The 18951-nt window shown below is 45.4% G+C and overlaps 1 protein-coding gene across 1 annotated transcript in view; it reads left to right on the top strand.

Moving 5' to 3' along the window:
- Positions 1-18951, top strand: part of KIAA1324 (KIAA1324 ortholog) — a 74959-nt gene that overhangs the window by 25774 nt on the left and 30234 nt on the right. Inside the window, exons 2-7 of the mRNA XM_010830922.1 lie at positions 9458-9578; positions 12060-12252; positions 17263-17410; positions 17867-17947; positions 18530-18635; positions 18767-18916. Coding sequence (XP_010829224.1) covers positions 9458-9578; positions 12060-12252; positions 17263-17410; positions 17867-17947; positions 18530-18635; positions 18767-18916 — 799 coding nt within the window. The remainder of the gene's footprint in view (positions 1-9457; positions 9579-12059; positions 12253-17262; positions 17411-17866; positions 17948-18529; positions 18636-18766; positions 18917-18951) is intronic.

Below are 18951 nucleotides of genomic sequence, written 5' to 3'. Positions count from 1 at the left end.
GGTTACCAGAGGCTGGGGATAAGGAAGATGATGACTAATGGCTAATGAGAAGAGTTTGAGAAACAGTGTACTAGAGGATTGTGCTGTTGCTCACATATATTCTTCCACTGGAGTTACAGAAGCCTTGTCTGTTGGCCTTGTTCTCTAGGCCAGAGTTCTGTCCTCCAGGTTCAAGCTCTCCATCATAACCAGCTAGCATATCCAACGCTGTCCTTGGAGAGTTTTGCATAGGCCAGGACCTAGTTGACCTGATTTTTTCATGTGTGATTAAAAGCTCAGGTGAAAACATTTAATGGAACATCTTGACCTCATTAAAAACCAAGAAAGGCACATCTTTGAAAATACAATCTCATAAAGCCTTACTTTGTAGACAGATGTGTGTACCAAACTTTCACTCACCAGAAAGGGATTAGAATTTATAAAGGGACATTTTGTTTCCTGGCTACAAAGCCATTTCAATCCTAAGGATATTCACCAGCCATACGAAAAGCCTGCTGCACCTGATGGGCTGGCCACAGTTACTAAGTGTCATAAATGTCAACAGCCAGGCTTTCTCTTGGAGATTAGCTTCGGGGGAGTTTCTGGGGAGAAAAAGTGGAAAAAGGACAGATGTTGTTTCATATGTACAAGTAGACTGGGATCAGAGAATAGGGTGAGTCAGGACAGGTGGTAAACATCAGCAGAACAGAGGAGAATCTAATTGCTGCTGTCACATAGCTGTTAGGCTAGAAATGTGACCTGACTCCTTTCTCCCTTTCCTATTGCCCGGGTGCCCCTTCCATATCCCCCCTCCAAGCTAGGTCATAGCAGTAGTTGGCTGCTGCTGCTTTTTTAACCAGTTTACAAAAAGTGTTCCTGAACCTAATCTCCTAGTTGTCTTGACAGTTTGATGTTACTCAGTTTAGGGGGATTCTGTTAGTCATCTTAGCAGAGTGTTGGCATCCCTGTTCTATGGGGGACGGACCTGTGGTATGTGGAGACTTAATAACTGGTCACAGTTGTTTAGTGTGGGGTGGCAAGAGGAGAGTCTAGATCTTTTGATTGTGATCTTGAGTGCCTGCATAGCTCCACAGCTGCTCTCGAGGCATGCTTTTTGCCCTCGATTCAATCGCTCAACGAACACTTAGTAGCTACTATGCATTGGGAACTCTTCTAGGCTCTTGGGCTACATCAGTGAACAAAATCAGAGATCCCTGTTCTTATGGAGCTTACATCTAATCTGGAGTGAGGGCAGGGGTAGAAATAGACAAGGAACATAATGAATAACTATAAGTTATAACGCATGTTTGAAGGTGATATGTACTATGGAAAGAACAAGTCATTCAGGCTTTGAGGATCAGTGGGACTGAATTACAGGGAGGTCGAGGCAGTAGGGGTAGTATCGGGGGGCTTGTGGGGACTAAAAGGAAGATGCATGTGAAGTGCTCGGCCCAGAGCCTGGTGCGTGGGTGCTCATACCTGTGGCAGCTGTTAGCACCATACCAGTCTTGTCTCCCAAGAGCTCCAGACCAAGGCTGTGCCCAAAGTGGACAAGCAGCTTAGTAACAGACAGGTTAGATGGTGAGGTCAGGGGCCTGTCTGGCCCAGAGCATGGTGCCACAAACTGCCCCAGCTGGGTGTAGAGACCCTGTGTATGCTTTCTGTGATGTGTCCATGGCCAAACCAGCAAGGCAGGTCGTAGCAGAGAGATCAAGCACCATCTCTTTTGTTTTTGATCAAAATGGACTCTATAAATCCAGAGTTGAATAGAAAGTGCTGAAAGAAGGGGCAGCATAAGGCCAGGCCCCCCCCCCCCCATACTCCTGAGAGTCCCGGGGCTCCTGGCATTATGTTGCTAGGCAATAGCACACAGATTGAGGACAGTGGGCAGGGGTCAGCCTGCTTGGGGTCTGTCAGCTGGTGCCTGCTCTGGGAGAGAGAGGGTATTGCTTGTAGGTAGGAGGAAACCACTGACTGCATGAGGTGATTAAAGGAAGACCAAAATGCAGCCTTAACTCAGTGAAACTCTGCTTCATGCATGCAATTTCACCTTCAGGGATTTGCTCTTTCCAGTAAAGACTGGTGTTAAACTTTTTGGGATGTGGAAATTTTGATTTAAACAAAACCTTAAATTACTTAGGAATAAATTTAACAAAATAGTTGCAAGATCGATAAATGAGAAACTACAAACTACTCCTGAGAAAAATTAAAGAAATGAAGAGATATACTGTGTTCATGGTCTGGAAAACTCAATATTGTTAAGATATCAAACCTCCCAAAATTTACCTATAGGTTCAATGCAATTCTGCTCAAAATTCTAGCAGAATTTCTTTTAATAAAAATTGACAGTCTAACTTAAAAAACTTAACTGAGAAGAATAAACATGTAAAATAGATTTTAAAATAAAACTTTGTTCTCTTAAAGTGAGGAATGCTCAACTCACTTCTGAAGGGGCTGGCTCTCTACACCCCTAGATTCTGGAGCTGAATTTGAAAGTCCCTGGGTTAAGGTATTTAAAAAGTGAACACCCTGTTTTGGGGTAAAATATTAAGCCATTTAAAAACTATGAATGCATTATTACGGATTTTAATGATTTTTCCTGTGTGTGCAGGGATGAATAACAGACTCCTTAGAGGGTCTGATGAAAACTGTGTCCAGAAAAATGCATATATCTAAAATTCTGGATTTGGTTGTGTAGGGAAAATTGTCTAGGATCCTAGATTAAGTGACCTCCCCCATCTTGTATGAGATGTACTTATATGATTTGCTTCCTGATGGGATAATTATTTAAGTTTCCATAGAAGAGTGAGTTGAAAGCAGAAAAGGATCTAGAGAAGAATCAGAATCTTTAGAGTAGAGCCCAGGAATCTTTTGTTTGTTTTTGTTTTTTTTAGGAATCTGTATTTTTAACATAATCTTCAGGTTGTTGTGATGATTAAACAGATTTAGCCACCAGAGATCGAGGGCTGGATATGTCTAGACCTTTAGGCTCAGATGGTAAAGAATCTGCCTGTGATGTGGGAGACCCAGGTTCGATCTTTGGGTTGGGAAGATCTCCTGGAGAAGGAAATAGCAAGCCACTCCAAAGTGGATCCATGGACAGAGGAGCCTGGTGGGCTACAGTACAGTCCATGTGGTGGAAAAGAGTCAGACTCGACTGAGCGACTAACACTTTCACTTCTTTTTTAGGATCCAGGGCTTCCTTGGTGGTTCAGAAGGTAAAGAATTTGCTTGCAAAGCAGGAGACCCAGGGAGACCAAGTTCAATCCCCTGGAGAAGGGAATGGCTACCTACTTCATTATTCTTGCCTGAAGAATTCCATGGACAGAGGCTACAGTCCATGGGGTCTCAAAGAGTCAGACACAATGGAGTGACTATCACTTTCACACTTTAGGACCCAGGAGACACTGCTACTGAGCCAGCAGTCTTAAGAGCGTGGGAAGGAGGGAGAGAAAGGAGCAAAGAGGGAGTCTCTGCAGTCTGACAGAGAACAATCAAAAAGGTCCTACAAGGTCAAGGTCGCTGAGTCCCAGTGTCTGCAGACCTTCCACCCAGAACCTGAATGAGAGCACTCCAGAGCAGAAAGAACACAGAACAGTTCTGGAAGCCATTCAGCTGGGGCTGAGCCACAGAGAAAGTCTCTTTGGGGGCACTAATGTTCAATTCTGACATTTCACCATGATCTCCTTGTTCTGTGCTAAGCAGAGCTTACTCCTCCCTTCCAGGGAAGGGCTGGTCTCTCCTTGGCAGTCAGGATTGTTTAATGGGATCTGCTCCTGTCTGCATCACATGCTTTCTCAGCAAAGAGGCATTTGCACTGTACCAACAAACACCTACTGACCCCACTTACCAGCTCAGGTGTTTGCCTGGGGCACCCAGCCCCCATCTTGACATTCTCCCCCAAAGTATCTGCCTTTCAGGGACGCTGAGAAGGGGCTGAACCTGCAGCTGGCGGAAAAATGGGAAGGGCCTCTTCCAGACTCTAAGGCCCCTAGTCAGAATCCAGGTTTACTTAAGAACCTGTTTCTTGACTCAGGCTCTGTCCCAGCCAAGACAAACCCAAGTCATGTTGATTCCCTGCTTCCTTGGTGGCTGTGACTTTGTGTAGCACTGGTTCAGTGACCTTAAGACTCAGGATCTGAGACTCTGCTTGGTTCTGTCTGTTCTGTCTCTGGGCGGTGAGGGGGTTGGGGAGTAGGGCAGGGGCAGTGGCCGAGTGGTTACCTTTCTGGCCAGCAGCTGTCTCTGGGCAGTGATTCTTAGCTTGTCATTGTTTTACTCAAGTGGATCCATTTATCCAAACTGAACAAGATTTGTGCACTTCAGTGTATATAATTTTTCCCTAAAAATAAATAAACCTAGAAAAACTAACAACAACTTTGAGTGGGGAGGAGTAGGTGGAAGTAAATAAGCAGAAATGGCAGAAACTATAAGTATAGAAGCTGGGTGATGGGTACCTGGGGGTCATCATATTCTGCCTTAAAATATACATTTGAATTTTATTGTAATAAGAAGTGAAGAAATTTAAAAAGACTTAGAAATCTCCCTCCCTGATCAAGAACCTCAAAGAAACTCATACTCTTTACTCTAGTAATTCCACTTCTGGGAATCTCTCCAAAGGAAATAATCAAAGATACACATAAAGCTTCATTGTAGTGCTATCTAAAATAGGGAAAAATTGGACAAAACTCAATGACCTGTAACAGGAGAATGGTTAGAGCAACTGTGGTGCAACCTTAAAGACACAGGAGCATGCTCGTGACCTAAAATGTAAAAAAAAAAAAAAAAGTCAGAAGAAGAAACTACATATCATGGGATCTTCATTTTGTTTTAAAAATGCATATGCATGGACTTCCCTGGTGGCTCAGTGGATAAGAATCCGCCTGTCAATGCAGGGCATACAGGTTCAATCCTTGTTCCAGGAAGAATCCATATGCTGCAGAGCAACTAACCTCTGTGCAGCAACTACTGAAGCCCACAGGTCCCCAAGCCCATGTGCCACAGCAAGAGAAACCCTCGTGCCGCAATGAAGAGTAGTCCCTGCAAAGCAACGAAGACTCAGCACAGCCAAAAGCAGACAAATCAGTAAATGCATATATTGTATGATTTCAGCTATGGTGGTTTAATTGCTAAGTCATGCCTGACTCTTGGGACCCCACGGACTGTAGCCTACCAGGCTGTCAGTCTATGGGACTCTCCAGGCAAGAATACTGGAGTGGGTTGCCATTTCCTTCTCCAGGGGATCTTCCTGACCCAGGGATCAAACCCATGTCTGTTACATCTACCCGCACTGGCAGGCAGGTTCTTTACCACTAGTTCCACCTGGGAAGCCCCAATAAATGCATATGCACATATAAAAAAAATCTGTAAAGAAATGTAATAAAATGTTAGAAGTATTGATCTCTGCTTGGTAGGCTTTTGGAAGATTTTAATTTTCTTTTTAATTCTAGCCTGTATTTTCATAGTTTCTACAATTAACATTTCTTACTTTGATAATTACTTTAAAAACAGACATGCCATTTTGAAAGAAGAGGGGGAAAGATGGAAAGAAAAACAGATTTTCATGCACATAGCAATGTGCATATGTGCGTATGTGAAATGTGTGCAATGTGCGTATGTGAAGTAATAAGGTATTGGAACTGGAAGGAATCTTAGACGTTTGAAATCACCTAAGTCCATCTTCCTCATTTTACAAATGAGAAGACTGAGGCCCAGAGCGTCAAATGTCCAGCTAAGCCATTTGTTCTTAGTCTCTCTGACTGCTTGTTTTAGCAGCTCACTGAGCTCTCATGGCCTCAGGACCTTAACAGCCTGGGCTGTATCCCCGATGTTAACCCCTGGAGGCCTGTTTGGGGAGCAGTCCTTGGATTCTCCAGTTAGTCTGGGCCACCTGTTGGCAGTGTCCTCAGCCAGTCGGGATGGAGAAATTCCCTGTCAGAAAGAAGGCCAGTGAAACACTAGACCTCGCCACCCCCTAATCACCTAGAGCTTGTCCCTCAGACAGTTGTAGCTGGCCATCTCTGTCTTTTCAGCTCTGCTTTGGCAAAGGTTACTTCTAGGCAGCTAGGTCATATGTTCCTCCTGTGTCCCATTTAAAATTGTGACTTGGGGACATGTCATGTCATTGTGCCTGGGGAGAGCAAAGAATTATATGCTGGACGTACGAATGAGATCTATTTGAGTGTCTCCTGGGAGCTCCCTGGTGGTCCAGAGGTTAAGACTCAGTGCTTCCACTGCAGGGAGCGTGGATTTGCTCCCTGGTCAGGGAACTAAGATCCCACATGCTGTGCAGTGCTACCAAATATAAAATAAAATTCAGAATTTTTAAATGATTTTTTTCTAAAAAGCCAAATTAAAAAAAGAAAGATTAAAATCCATGTTTTAAAAAATGTATGCATGTGTCTCCTTTGTGAATCTGCATATTATGTAGACCGTATGCTCTCCAAGTCAGGTCACTAGGTAAACTGAGGTTGTGTTGGGGAATTGATTTGTTCATAAAACTCTGAATATAATTGAGGAGTCCTGCCAATTATATCTCTGTCTAAGCCGACGTCTTGGATGGTGAGATCAACTATAGCTCAGATCTGAAACAGCTGCAGCAGAGCCACCTGCGTTGGATGGTGTGAATATCCCCAAGGGACATGAAGTAAATTAGCACATATTGAAGGGAAATTTTCTAAGGCCCGGAACCACCATTTTCCCAGCAAACCTCCCACCCAAGTGGGACACAGGGGACACCAAATGAGAGACGATGCAGAGGCAGACGTGGCTCTCGAGCCTCCAACAGGCCAAATGCAGTCAGAGTGACTGAAATGATCTGCTCGAACAGATTTGATGTTTTAACACTAATTATCAGGCCTCAGAAGAGACCCTGGCTGCTGGCAGACAACCAATACTGTCTTATTTAATTTTTAGATTTGGCTGTTAAATTTGGCCCAGCCCGAGATTGTGTTTGCTGGGACTTCCGAGAGTGAAGGATTCCTGGTAGGAAGGCCTGGGTTCTAGCTCTGTGTGACCTTGGACAAAGCCACTTCACCCCATGGGGAGTGTTTTGTCATCTGTGCAATGGAGGAAACACCCCCTGCTCTGCTTGCCTTCTGGGGAGTTTGAAGATCAAATGAAATGGTGTAAAAGCACCATGCAAATGACAGGCATAATTACGTTCACAGGCAGAACATGAAGCTTTTCTGCCTGGTTCACTCAATTCTATGTAATTTACATACTGTGGATCTTACCCCTCTTTCTTGCAGCAAAATCCTTTGGAGAATATCATTTTTAGACCCGAAATTGAAAATGTGTAGTTTCCTTATTCATCTTCAGAGTCCTCTGGGATAAAGAAAAGAGTGGAATTAAAAGAAAAAAGAGACCCAGAGTGATGGTAGCCCAAGGGCACAAAGAATTCCCACCCAGGTGTTCTTTCTTTCCTAGATGACACTGACATCTGATCTAAAGTCAAAGCTTCTCATCCTAAGCTCCCCCCAGCTCCTCCTTCTCCTTTGCATCTTCTCCCTCTGGATAAAAATGCCCAGTTTACACTTTGCTGTCCTGAGCCATGCTGGGCACAACCTCTAGTACCTCTAAGTGCTGGACAGACAATAGATACTTGGTAAATTATATTTATAATAGAAGACAATAGAAATGGAGCTCTAAGATTTTTCTCTCATTACCCTAAGTTTCTTAAAGTACAGATCAAAAGCAAGGTTTACCACATATCCACAAGTCTGAAATAACAGCTTGTAAGGCACACCAGCTTTTATGTATCGAAAAGAAAGGAAAACCCCATCAATTAAAACATGACACTGCTGCTGCTGCTAAGTCACTTCAGTCGTGTCCGACTCTGTGCGACCCCATAGGTGGCAGCCCACCAGGCTGCCCCGTCCCTGGGATTCTCCAGGCAAGAACACTGGAGTGGGTTGCCATTTCCTTCTCCAATGCATGAAAGTGGAAAGTGAAAATTGAAAGTGAAGTTGCTCAGTTGTGTCCGACTTAGCAGCCCCATGGACTGCAGCCCACCAGGCTCCTCCATCCATGGGATTTTCCAGGCAAGAGTACTGGAGTGGGATGCCATTGCCTTCTCCGTAAAACATGACACAGTGCTTCCTTATTGTGTCGCGTATAAGCCACAACTTGATTTCATAGGTGTTAAAATATGAAAGAAATATGCATCTTAGAAGAGATGAAATGAAGTCTATTTACCCCTTCCCAAAAGTACAGATTTCTCCTTTTGATTCTGATGAATTCTTAGGTTAGCCCACTTCAAACTGTCTCAGTTTTAGCCCCAGCTCCACTCCTTACATTGCATTTATGTGCAATCATCCTTCCATATGGGTAGAAGGGGGACATTAATTCTATTTTTCTTATGGATACAGTAATACAAAGTACTTTAGGGCTTGAATATAGTTTTTGGTTAAGTGAGGATTGCGAAATGCTTGTCAAAGCCAAAATCACATTAATTCTGTGGCCTGTTGTTTGTGACAAGATTTAAAAGAGTAAGAAATGTTTTGAGTATTTGCCACAGCTATTGTGCTTTCTTTTTCCCAAGCAGTGCTTTCTGTGATTTTTGTTGCAGTGCTTCTTGTTTTATTTAATATGCTTGATTTGGCTGTTTTGTTGTTGTTATTCAGTTTATTCTTAGATCAGGTGAACTATGAGTTTTCACTGCACAGAGAAATTAGGTGTGAATACAGCCCATGGGGTTGCGAAGAGTCGGACATGACTGAGCGACTTCACTTTCATTTTTCACTTTCATGCCTTGGAGAAGGAAATGGCAACCCACTCCAGTGTTCTTGCCTGGAGAATCCCAGGGACGGCAGAGCCTGGTGGGCTGCCGTCTATGGGGTCACACAGAGTCGGACACGACTGAAGCGACTTAGCAGCAGCAGCAGCAGGCTGATGTGATGAGAACCCATCACCTGCCTGGGATAAATATGATGTTTTCATAAAATTTGAGGCAGGAATTCATAGTTTTTTCAGGGCAGAAGAGAGCATGAAGAATGCAGGGAAATCAGGGGAAATAGAAATACAGCTTTTGTGACAATCCTTTGTAATTTTTCATGGGCCAGTCCGTGTTTGTGAATTCTGCAGTTTGGGACAAGAAAAAATCCACCTGTTTCTAGCCTGTTCTTTAGTCACCTTCTCACATTGCTCTGGCCTAATAGGACATTATTTATATACAACAGCAGAGAGACATGAAAAAGCAGGCGGGGGGGTGGGGGGTGTTGGCGGTTCTAGGGACTAGACCATGGCCAGTGGAGAGGAATGATCCAAATGGCCATATAGGCCCTGTATGTTCTTCATAAGAATCATTTCAGCTCCACGATGCCTTGCCTCTCCCTGTAGCAACCCCCTCCCCTGGGGCCCAGGGCCCATTACTGTGATGGTGAGTGTCAGTAGCCTTCTGGCTGGGCAGGAAGTAGGTTGGAAGCTGTTAATGTCTGACAGATGCTAATGCATACTTTGCCCCTTCTCTCCCCTGCAGTCTGAGTACCACTATGAGTACACCGCGTGTGACAGCACAGGTTCCAGGTGGAGGGTCGCCGTGCCGCACACCCCAGGCCTGTGTACCAGCCTCCCCGACCCCGTCAAGGGCACCGAGTGCTGTAAGCAGTCCTGCCTCTCAGCTTTGGCCTCTGCCCCAAGCCCCCTACCATCCGAGTTAGGCCCTTCCTGACAGTGCGGCTGCCTCAAGGAATCAGATCTCCCCACCCCTGCCTCCCCATCCACCAAATCCTGAGATTTGGTGCAGGAGTGCTATTTCACGGATGGGAATCTCAATTTATTTTTCTTTTCAAATTTAAATCCCATCACAGTATAAAGTAAAAATCATTCCAGCTGTGTGTCACTTAGATATTTTTCTCTGTTTGCATACATTTTCTGTTCTGGTCTGTGCATTTCTCTCCAGTCTACACTCTCCAGCCCCAGTCACTCATTAGGAAAGATTGTGATTTGCAGTCGTTCTTGAAAAGGAAGCCAGAGAAGATAAATTTCTGCAGAGACAGATCTTTAAAACGCACTGGGCATCACTTCAGGGAACAAGAATGTTCCCGGATTGGGGAGCTGACCATGCAACCGGAAAGGCAGTGACTTGCCTGCAGCTCCTATTCCCTCCTCTAGGACTCTGTAGCTACAACTTTCCTATCACTAGCAGCTATTTTCCCTGTGCTGTTCCTTTTAGAAAAGGCAAAAACAAAATATTTTTTATCTTTAACAATAAAGATCAGGGACTAGAATCAAGGAATCTTTGACGATTTGGAAAGGAGATTGAGGGCATTTAACATCTAAAATATGCTTAGCCTAGTGCCTGATTCAGTAGGTGAGCAAATAAATACTTGTTAAATCAATAAATGGATATTGCTAAGATCTGAGTATTAACAGAAACAAATCAGCCATCTTCAGTAAACTTGGCCAGTGTTCTTAATATGTGCACTTGCGATGTGAACCACAAAGATAAATAAGGCACAGCCTCTGCCTTCAGAAGCGTACAGTCTGGTGGGAGGAGCAGACATCCGTTTATCTATTCATTTTTTCAGCAAACCTTAGGGGAGGTCCTGCTGTGGCTGTGCCGGTTGCTGAGCCATCATGCCTGGAGGAGCTCAGAGCCTGGTAGGAGGCACACATCAATATGATGTGTTAGATGAAGTGAAAAGAATGGGCCTTATGGATGCTTAGGGATCAGGAACAGCTGGGAGAACCACTCCAGCAAAAGGTTGGAGGTGGGAGAACATCAGACACATTCAGAAAAGAGGATGTGGACTGAGGTGGAGACAACACAGGGAGGGGATGGATGGGAGTGGGGTGGAGAAGGGTCTGGAGTGCAAGATTAAGCCAGTTGGGGTTAGGTTGGGGGAAAATTGTAAAAGACTTTGAATGCCAAATTGAGAGCTTAAGTCTGTAACCAAAAGTTGGTGGGTGGTGCCTGATTATTTTTTAAATACCAGAAATAATAGTATGGGCTTCTCTGGTGGTTCAGTGGTTAGGAATCCACCCGCCAATGCATGGGTCATGGGTTCAATCCCTGCACTGGGAAGATCCCGCATGCTGCAAGGCAACTAAGCCTGTGCACCACAACTACTGAGCCCTTGCACTTCAACTACTGAAGTCTGCTTGCCTGAACGCCATGTTCTGCAGCAAGAGAAGCCACTGCAATGAGAATCCATGCACCACAACTAGAAGAGTTGCCCTGGCTCGCGGCCACGAGAGAGATAAAGACCCAGTGCAGCTAAACATAAATAAATTTTAAAAAGAAATAAGTATGTATCAGTATTTCAGAAAGATACTTCTGACCACAGAATGAGCAAAAACAAGAAATAGGCAACTCGTTAGGAGGACATTGCAATGGTTGAGCTCACTTAACAGATCACAATAATCCCAACCAGCATGGTGCCAGTGGGACCAGAAGGGAGAAGACAGAGGCCAGAGACAACAGGAAATCCAAGGCCAAAAGGCCAGGCGCCCCTTCAGAGGCGCCCTTCAGAGGACGAGAGACTCTGGTACCCTCTTTTACTGGGGAGCTCTCAGAATGGCTGAGGAAATGAGAATGGCCCAAAATGCTGCAACAAGGCCCTACGTCTTTTTTTTTTTTCAATAACAGCTTTGGGAATTCCTTGGCAGTCCAGTGGTTAGGACTCCATGCTTTTATGGTTCAATCCCTTGTGGAGAAACTAAGATCTCACAAGCCGTATGGCACAGCCAATAGATAAATCAATAATGATTCACCCCTGTAAGTTCTAAAATTCAATGGTTTTTAGACTATTCACAGATTTACATAATTATCACCACTATCTAATCTCAGAATATTTTTATCACCCCAGAAAGAAACTTCATATCCATTAGCCATCTCTCCCCATGCCCCCTCCCCCAAGTCCCTGGTGCCACAGATCTACTTTCTGTCTCTATGGATTTGCCTAGTCTGGACAGTCCATGCAAGCGGGGTCATAGAAGATGCGCCATGGCTCTAAGTCTTAGTGCGTGAAACCCTTAGGTCTCCATCCTCTGCTCCTCCCTCTAGGATGCCCACACCGGCCCACTTCTAGGTGGCAACAGCCTCACCACCTGTCCTTATCCCCGCTCTTGTGTTCCAGCCTTCTCTTGCAAAGCTGGGGAGTTTCTGGACATGAAGGACCAGTCGTGTAAGCCGTGTGCTGAGGGCCGCTACTCCCTTGGCACAGGCATCCGGTTCGATGAGTGGGATGAACTGCCCCATGGCTTTGCCAGCCTCTCAACCAACATGGAGATCGAGGACAGCACCTTGGAGTCCACCGAAAACTGTACTTCGTGAGTCGCCCCTCTCCCCCTGCCCCTCCCCCTTACGCCCCTCACCTCCCTTACCTCCCTGCTCCCCATGCTGGGGAAGGGGCTGCAGAGAGCACTCCACAGCCTCTTCTCCTTCTCCTTGGGGTGAGGGCTGGAGCAGGGCCCCCCTGGACTGCTGGATGTGCTGCCCACTCAGCCCAGCCTTACTGACCTAAGCTTACCAGCGCCTGATAAGCACTTGTGACAGGTGAAAACCACCAGGAAATAGACGTTGATAAGATGCACAAGGGTCAAATGGCCCAGTCTGTTTAGGACAAAATCCAATTGAATTCTACCATGGAATTTTGGATCAGCCAAAACACTTCCTTAATTTGATTGCAACACTCTGTGCAAAGCCTCGAGTATCTTCCTGGCTTTGGTGTCAACTTCTAAATCTGGTCTCCTAATCCTAAGTTTATGGGTTTGGGGAGATAAAGAAGGACCAGAGCTTTGGTCAGTCATGGCTGAGATGTTCCAAACACTTTGAGACCCTGGTGACCAGAGAATTCTCCAGCTCAGAAGAGGATCTTTTCAGTAATTGAAAAACTCAGTCCAAGGTGCTTACAGAATGGGTGAGCTGCCCTTACCCAATCTTTACATATTTAATTCTAAGGATAAGAATTATATGATGTGCCTTGGTTCAGGCACTATTCCAGATGCTTTGCATACATTATTTTTTCTAATCCTCACGAGAACCCTTGTGAGGGTGAAACAGGTATTATTGTTCTCATTACACAGATTTGGAACTGGAGGCTCAGAGAGGTTAAATGACTTGTCCTTTGTTATCCAGCTTACAACTGGGGAGACTAGAATTCATCCTCAGTCCCAAGCTTTCCACTGCCCCATGCTACCGCCTTCAAATAACATTTAGTGTGTTCAAGACAATACTTGGGTCTTAGAGAGGAAAAGTTGGGGGGGTTGCATGGATGTAAAAGACAATCGTCCACTACTCTTTGTTAAATATTGACAAGGAATATAGGAGAAAAGTACATGAAAGTTTCTCTTATACCCAATCAAAAGGATAAAAAAATTAATTGTATTACACATGAATTTTTAAAAGTTAGAGCAATATGTCCCATTCCTATACTTAAATATCCTAGAAGCACCACTGTCTGAGCCAGGCAGCAGGTCTTTTAACAGTCCAATGTTTATGTTATTTTAGAGTTCAGTATTATGAGTCAAAGGGCTTCCCCAGTGGCTCAATGGTAAAGAATAAGTCTACAGTGCAGGAGACACAAGAAGACACGTTGTTCAATCTCTTGGTCAGGAAAATCCCCTAGAGGAGGAAATGGCAATTTACTTCAGTAGTCTTGCCTGGAAAGTCCCATGGACAGAGGATCCTGGTGGACTATATAGTCCATAGCATCGCAGTCGGACATGACTGAAGCAACTTAGCATGTATGCATGCAAGGTGGAAATGAGATGATACTTGGAAAGATTTGCAATCTTGGAAAGATTTGGAGTGATTCCTGGCATTAGAAATAAATCAAGACAGATTGTTATTATTAAACATGAAATGATCTTCACTAGAAACAGCTCTGACAAAAGTCAGAATTGTAATGCATTTTGCAAATGTAACCCACTTATGGCATCTTTTAATTATTCATCCACCTTCAGGAGTTATTTATAGCTGATGCCGTGGAGCACATCAGCTTTAAGTGCTGTCTCTTTTAACAAGGAGAAATCAATACCATTAGGTTAGCTGGGTATCTTGAATGAGCTCAGCTGAGGCATTTTGGATATGTTTTCACTTGAGAATAACACTAACTGCTGAAGAGCTGGAAGTACCATATTATTCTGACAAACACAGGGGGAAAACAGTGAACTAATCTGAGGTTCCCTTATCATTGTTCAGTCGCTCGGTGATGTCCGACTCTTTGCGTCCTCATGGACTGCAGCCCGCCAGGCTTCCCTGTCCTTCACCATCTCCTGGAGCTTGCTCAGACTCATGCCCATTGAATCGGTGATGAGGATTTGGAACCTTACCTGGTCATTATTAGTCATTGGCGACCAGGGCTGGTCTCAGGCAGAGCAGTGAAATAGCACAATTGTCTTTGATCACCGTCTCTTACATTCATCTGTTTAATGCCCTGAGTCCCTCTCTCACGCCAGATCCATGGCTTGGTGCTGATGACACAGAAGTGAGCAAATTAAGTTTGGTCTCTGCCCTCACGGCATCAACAAGCCAGGCAGGAAGATAAGCATTTCAAGAAGAATTAAAGTGTGATCAGAAGAGATGCGATAAGATGTTCAACCTCATTAATAATCAAGGAAATAAGGTTTAAAGCCCAGGGAGACACCAGTGTTCTATCATATCATACTAGCAACAATGTAAAGTCTGACCATTCTAAATGTGGGGAGGATGCGGAGCAACAGGAGTTTTCTGCCGGTGGGTGTAGTTGATAACATCTACTCTGGGGCATAACATAGCTGTAGCTGGTAAAGTTGGAGGTTCACAAACCCTGTGACCCAGTGGTTCTACTCACCAACCCCATTCCCCAGCCAGGCTTCAGACACATGTAGGAGGAGACCAGTGCCAGAATGTTCCTAAAAGAGTGTGCACAAATCAAAAAATTGGAAACAACCTAAATGCCCATCAACAAGTAGTGCATAAATACATGTGGGTGAACCGTAGAAAGCAATCTTATATACTAGTGAAAATGAAAGAAGAGCTTTTATTCATCTGTGAATATCGACGAATCCCTTGATCATTATACATGTTGAAGAAAGAAAAGCAAGTTTCAGAATCCATGAGTATGATACCATTTACACAGGTTTAAAAATATGCAAAGCAATATCATACGTATATTGTCGAGAGATACATACACAATGAGTAAAGGGCAGAGAACCACGAGGGGCTATTAAGCACCAAATTCCAGAAAGTGGTTACTTGGCAGTGGGAAAAGGCTTGTGTGACGTAGATGGGGTTGAAACTAGCTAGGGGAACACGAAGGCTTCTGCTGTGTTGCATTTATTTCTTTTTTAAAATACTTGTTTGTTTATTTGGCTGCATTGGGTCTTAAATGTGGCACACAGAATCTTCACTGGGTCATGCGGGATCTTTCACTGTGGCCCACCGACTCTCTAGTTGTGGTTCATGGGCTCCAGAGCTCATGGGCTCAGTAGTTGTGGAGTATGGGCTAGTTGCTCTGCAGCATGTGGGATCTTAGTTCCCTGACCAGGGATCCAACCCACATCACCTGCATTGGGAGGTGAATTCTTAACCACTGGACCACCTGAGAAATCCCTGTGTTGCATTTCTTAAGCAAGGTGGCAGGTCTTGGATATTTCACATATTTAAATGAAATACAATAGGATTTTACTCCTTGGAAGGAGAGTTATGACCAACCTAGACAGCATATTAAAAGACATTACTTTGTCAACAAAGGTCCATCTAGTCAAGGCTATGCTTTTTCCAGTGCTCATGTATGGATGTGAGAGTTAGACTATAAAGAAAGCTGAGCACTGAAGAATTGATGCTTTTGAACTGTGGTGTTGGAGAAGACTCTTGAGAGTCCCTTGGACTGCAAGGAGATCCAACCAGTCCATCCTAAAGGAGATCAGTCCTGGGTGTTCATTGGAAGGACTGATGTTGAAGCTGAAACTCCAATACTTTGGCCACCTGACGCAAAGAGCTGACTCATTTGAAAAGACCCTGATTCTGGGAAAGATTGAAGGCAGGAGGAGAAGGGGACGACAGAGGATGAGATGGCTGGATGGCATCATCAACTCGATGGACGTGGGTTTGGGTCAACTCCGGGAGTTGGTGATGGACAGGGAGGCCTGACGTGCTGTGGTTCATGGGGTCTCAAAGAGTCGGACATGACTGAGCGACTGAACTGAACTGAACTGTGATCATGAGAGGGAAAGAGTAAGAGCTGAATGCACACGTAGCACAAGCAGGGCAAGGCGGACTTCTCAGATTAGGTGACATTTATTCTGAGACATGAGCAGGAATTTTAGGTGGAGGGAGGAGGAAGTTTGTTGAAGGAGAGAACAGTGCATGGGAAGACCCAGAGGTGAGAGAAAGTTTCGCAGAATTGACAGAAATTCTGTAGGGTGAGTATAGAGAGTGGGTGAAGGGTTTGTAAACTATCCTGAGGGCAACAGGGAGCCACAGACTGAGTGCAACTGGGGGCGACACAGCCGCAGTGTCAGGCAGGGAAGTGGTACGGGCTGATTTTTGTTCTGGAGGCTCCCTCCAGCCACACCGTGGAGAAGGGATTGGAGGAGGCAGGACGATGCTGGAAGGTGGGTTGGGATTGATTCAGAGCTGAAGGGTATTTGGGGAGGAAAAGGCGAGCCCTTGGGTAGGGTAGACAGAATAGAGATATTTAGAAAATAAAATCAACATCCCTTCTCCTTTCCCCCTTCCCATAAAACCAGTTCCTAGTAGCATCTAAAAGTGGACATTAAAAAAACAAACAAACAAACAAAAAACGGATTAGACTGGATAGATTTCTGAGTTCTACAAAACAGCTTTATCGACTTTCTTTGACAACTTTGAATTAGGCAAACCTGGGTTTGAATCTCAGCCCTGTCACTTGCTGGCTGTGTTATATTGGGCAAGACACTCAACAAGCCTCAGTCTTATATCCATTAAATGGGGACAAAATTGCACTTCCTCTTACTGATAAAAAGAAATCATGAACACAAAATATGTAGTTCATTATCTGGGCGATAATAAGCAACCAATAAATGTTATCTACCCCACACCCCCCCACTCCTCACCTGCACAATATTGCCTGCCGTCTGCCTTCTGGGTAGTTCTGTATAATGTGGGGGTGCACCTACCTGACCGCCCCTTGGCTGTACCTCCAGGCTCCTTGACCCAGACGTCATTCTTCACTGAACATTTTCAGGTGTAAGCTTCCGCTTATGAATCACAGGTCTGAAATTCTGCAGAGACCTAGCAGGACATGAGACCTGAGATCGCGCAAGCCCTGGTAGGCTGGCCTCCTGACTGTGAGCTTGGCTCCCATTTCCTCACAGGTCCAAGTGGGTTCCGCTGGGAGACTATATCGCCTCCAACACAGACGAGTGCACGGCCACGCTGATGTATGCCGTCAACCTGAAGCAGTCCGGCACTGTTAACTTTGAATACTACTACCCAGACTCTAGCATCATCTTCGAGTTTTTTGTAAGCCCCTGGCTGGGGGGCAGGGGAAGGTGGGAGATAAAGACCCCATAAGGCTCAGATGCATTTACAGAAATCACACACAGTCCCGCTTGGGAAATTTTCACAGTCGTTTTTCCCTCTGGAGAGAACTGTGGTCAAAATGAGCTGAAGCTTCAAGAGTTAAAGAAAAGATGGAAGTCAAAGGACGCTGGTGGGGAACAGTACAGTCTGGGAGAGTCCTAGGTGCTTTCCCGTGTTCTGACATGAAAATAGTTCTGAGTTCTGCGACATTTCTTTAGTGTCGATGTACTGACATCCTGTGTGTGTTAACTAGCTCCTGCCCTACTTCAAGGATCATGAGTTCTGAGCTGTCTTTCTCCCATAAGAGGGACCCTGTGGAGGGCTGGTGCTTTGTGGGGTAAGACACTTGTTTCCTTATAAAGCTGAGACTCTGATCTTAAATTCCTGCTGCCTCAGGTTCAGAATGACCAGTGCCAGCCCAATGCAGATGACTCGAGGTGGATGAAAACCACAGAGAAAGGATGGGAATTTCACAGTGTGAGTATCAGAGCAGGCTTCTCCCTAGAGATCCCAGAAAAAGGACCAAGGACAAAGGCCTCTTCCTCCCAGTCTGGGCCTCCACCCTTCTCTCCTTGGAGGGCAGGAGCCTGACAACATGAGGATGCTGTAGTTTCTCTCGTGAGTTGACATAATATGGATGTGAACTGACTCGCTCCTCTGGCTTGATCCCAAGGACCAGAGCTCTGCAGGTTTAAAGGGCCCAGTTCCTGGGGCTGGGCATGGATAAACAGAACCAGAGAAGAAAAAGGAGGGAGATTCCGCCTTGCTGTTGTCAGTATCTTCAGGTCCCTTCATTGGTCTCACCGCAGAAATGCTCATGATATATGTGATTGAGGGAGACAAGGGAGAGGACATTGAGAGAGTTGGAGGAGGAGGCTTCGGAGGAGCGAGGAACTGAGCCAAGGGGGCAGAAGGGCAATGCTGAGGAGGCGGAGGGAGAGGAGCAGAAGAGGAGCTGCCATGCAGGCTGCAACAGGAGGGGTCCCCCCAGGAGGCTGATGCAATGGACCAGCAGCATCTGTCTCTGTGAGTGAACTCTTTCCTGTTTGTGGTTTTTAGGTCGAGCTAAATCGAGGCAATAACGTCCTCTACTGGAGAACCACAGCCTTCTCAGTGTGGTCCAAAGTCTCCAAGCCCGTGCTGGTGAGAAACATTGCCATAACAGGTACGGATTGTAGACAGTGGGGTTGGGTCTGGGGTCTGATGCTGACTTCTGCAGGGAGGGTGGGGTTAGTCCCCACAGCCCTCAGTCTCCAGGCTCAATCCTTGCCTTTCTTTGTGGTTCTTCCTCCCCAGGGGTGGCCTACACTTCAGAATGCTTCCCCTGCAAACCTGGCACGTACGCAGACCAGCAGGGCTCCTCTTCCTGCAAACTATGCCCAGCCAACTTTTATTCCAATAAGGGAGAAACTTCCTGTCACCAGTGTGACCCTGACAAATATTCAGGTGAGGGCAGGAAGAGTTTGGTGTTTCAGGAGCGG

The sequence above is a fragment of the Bison bison genome, unplaced genomic scaffold (genome assembly GCF_000754665.1).
Source record: "Bison bison bison isolate TAMUID 2011002044 unplaced genomic scaffold, Bison_UMD1.0 scf7180017864519, whole genome shotgun sequence".
Taxonomy (NCBI): Eukaryota; Metazoa; Chordata; class Mammalia; order Artiodactyla; family Bovidae; genus Bison; species Bison bison.
This window is presented reverse-complemented; position numbering and strand designations above follow the sequence as displayed.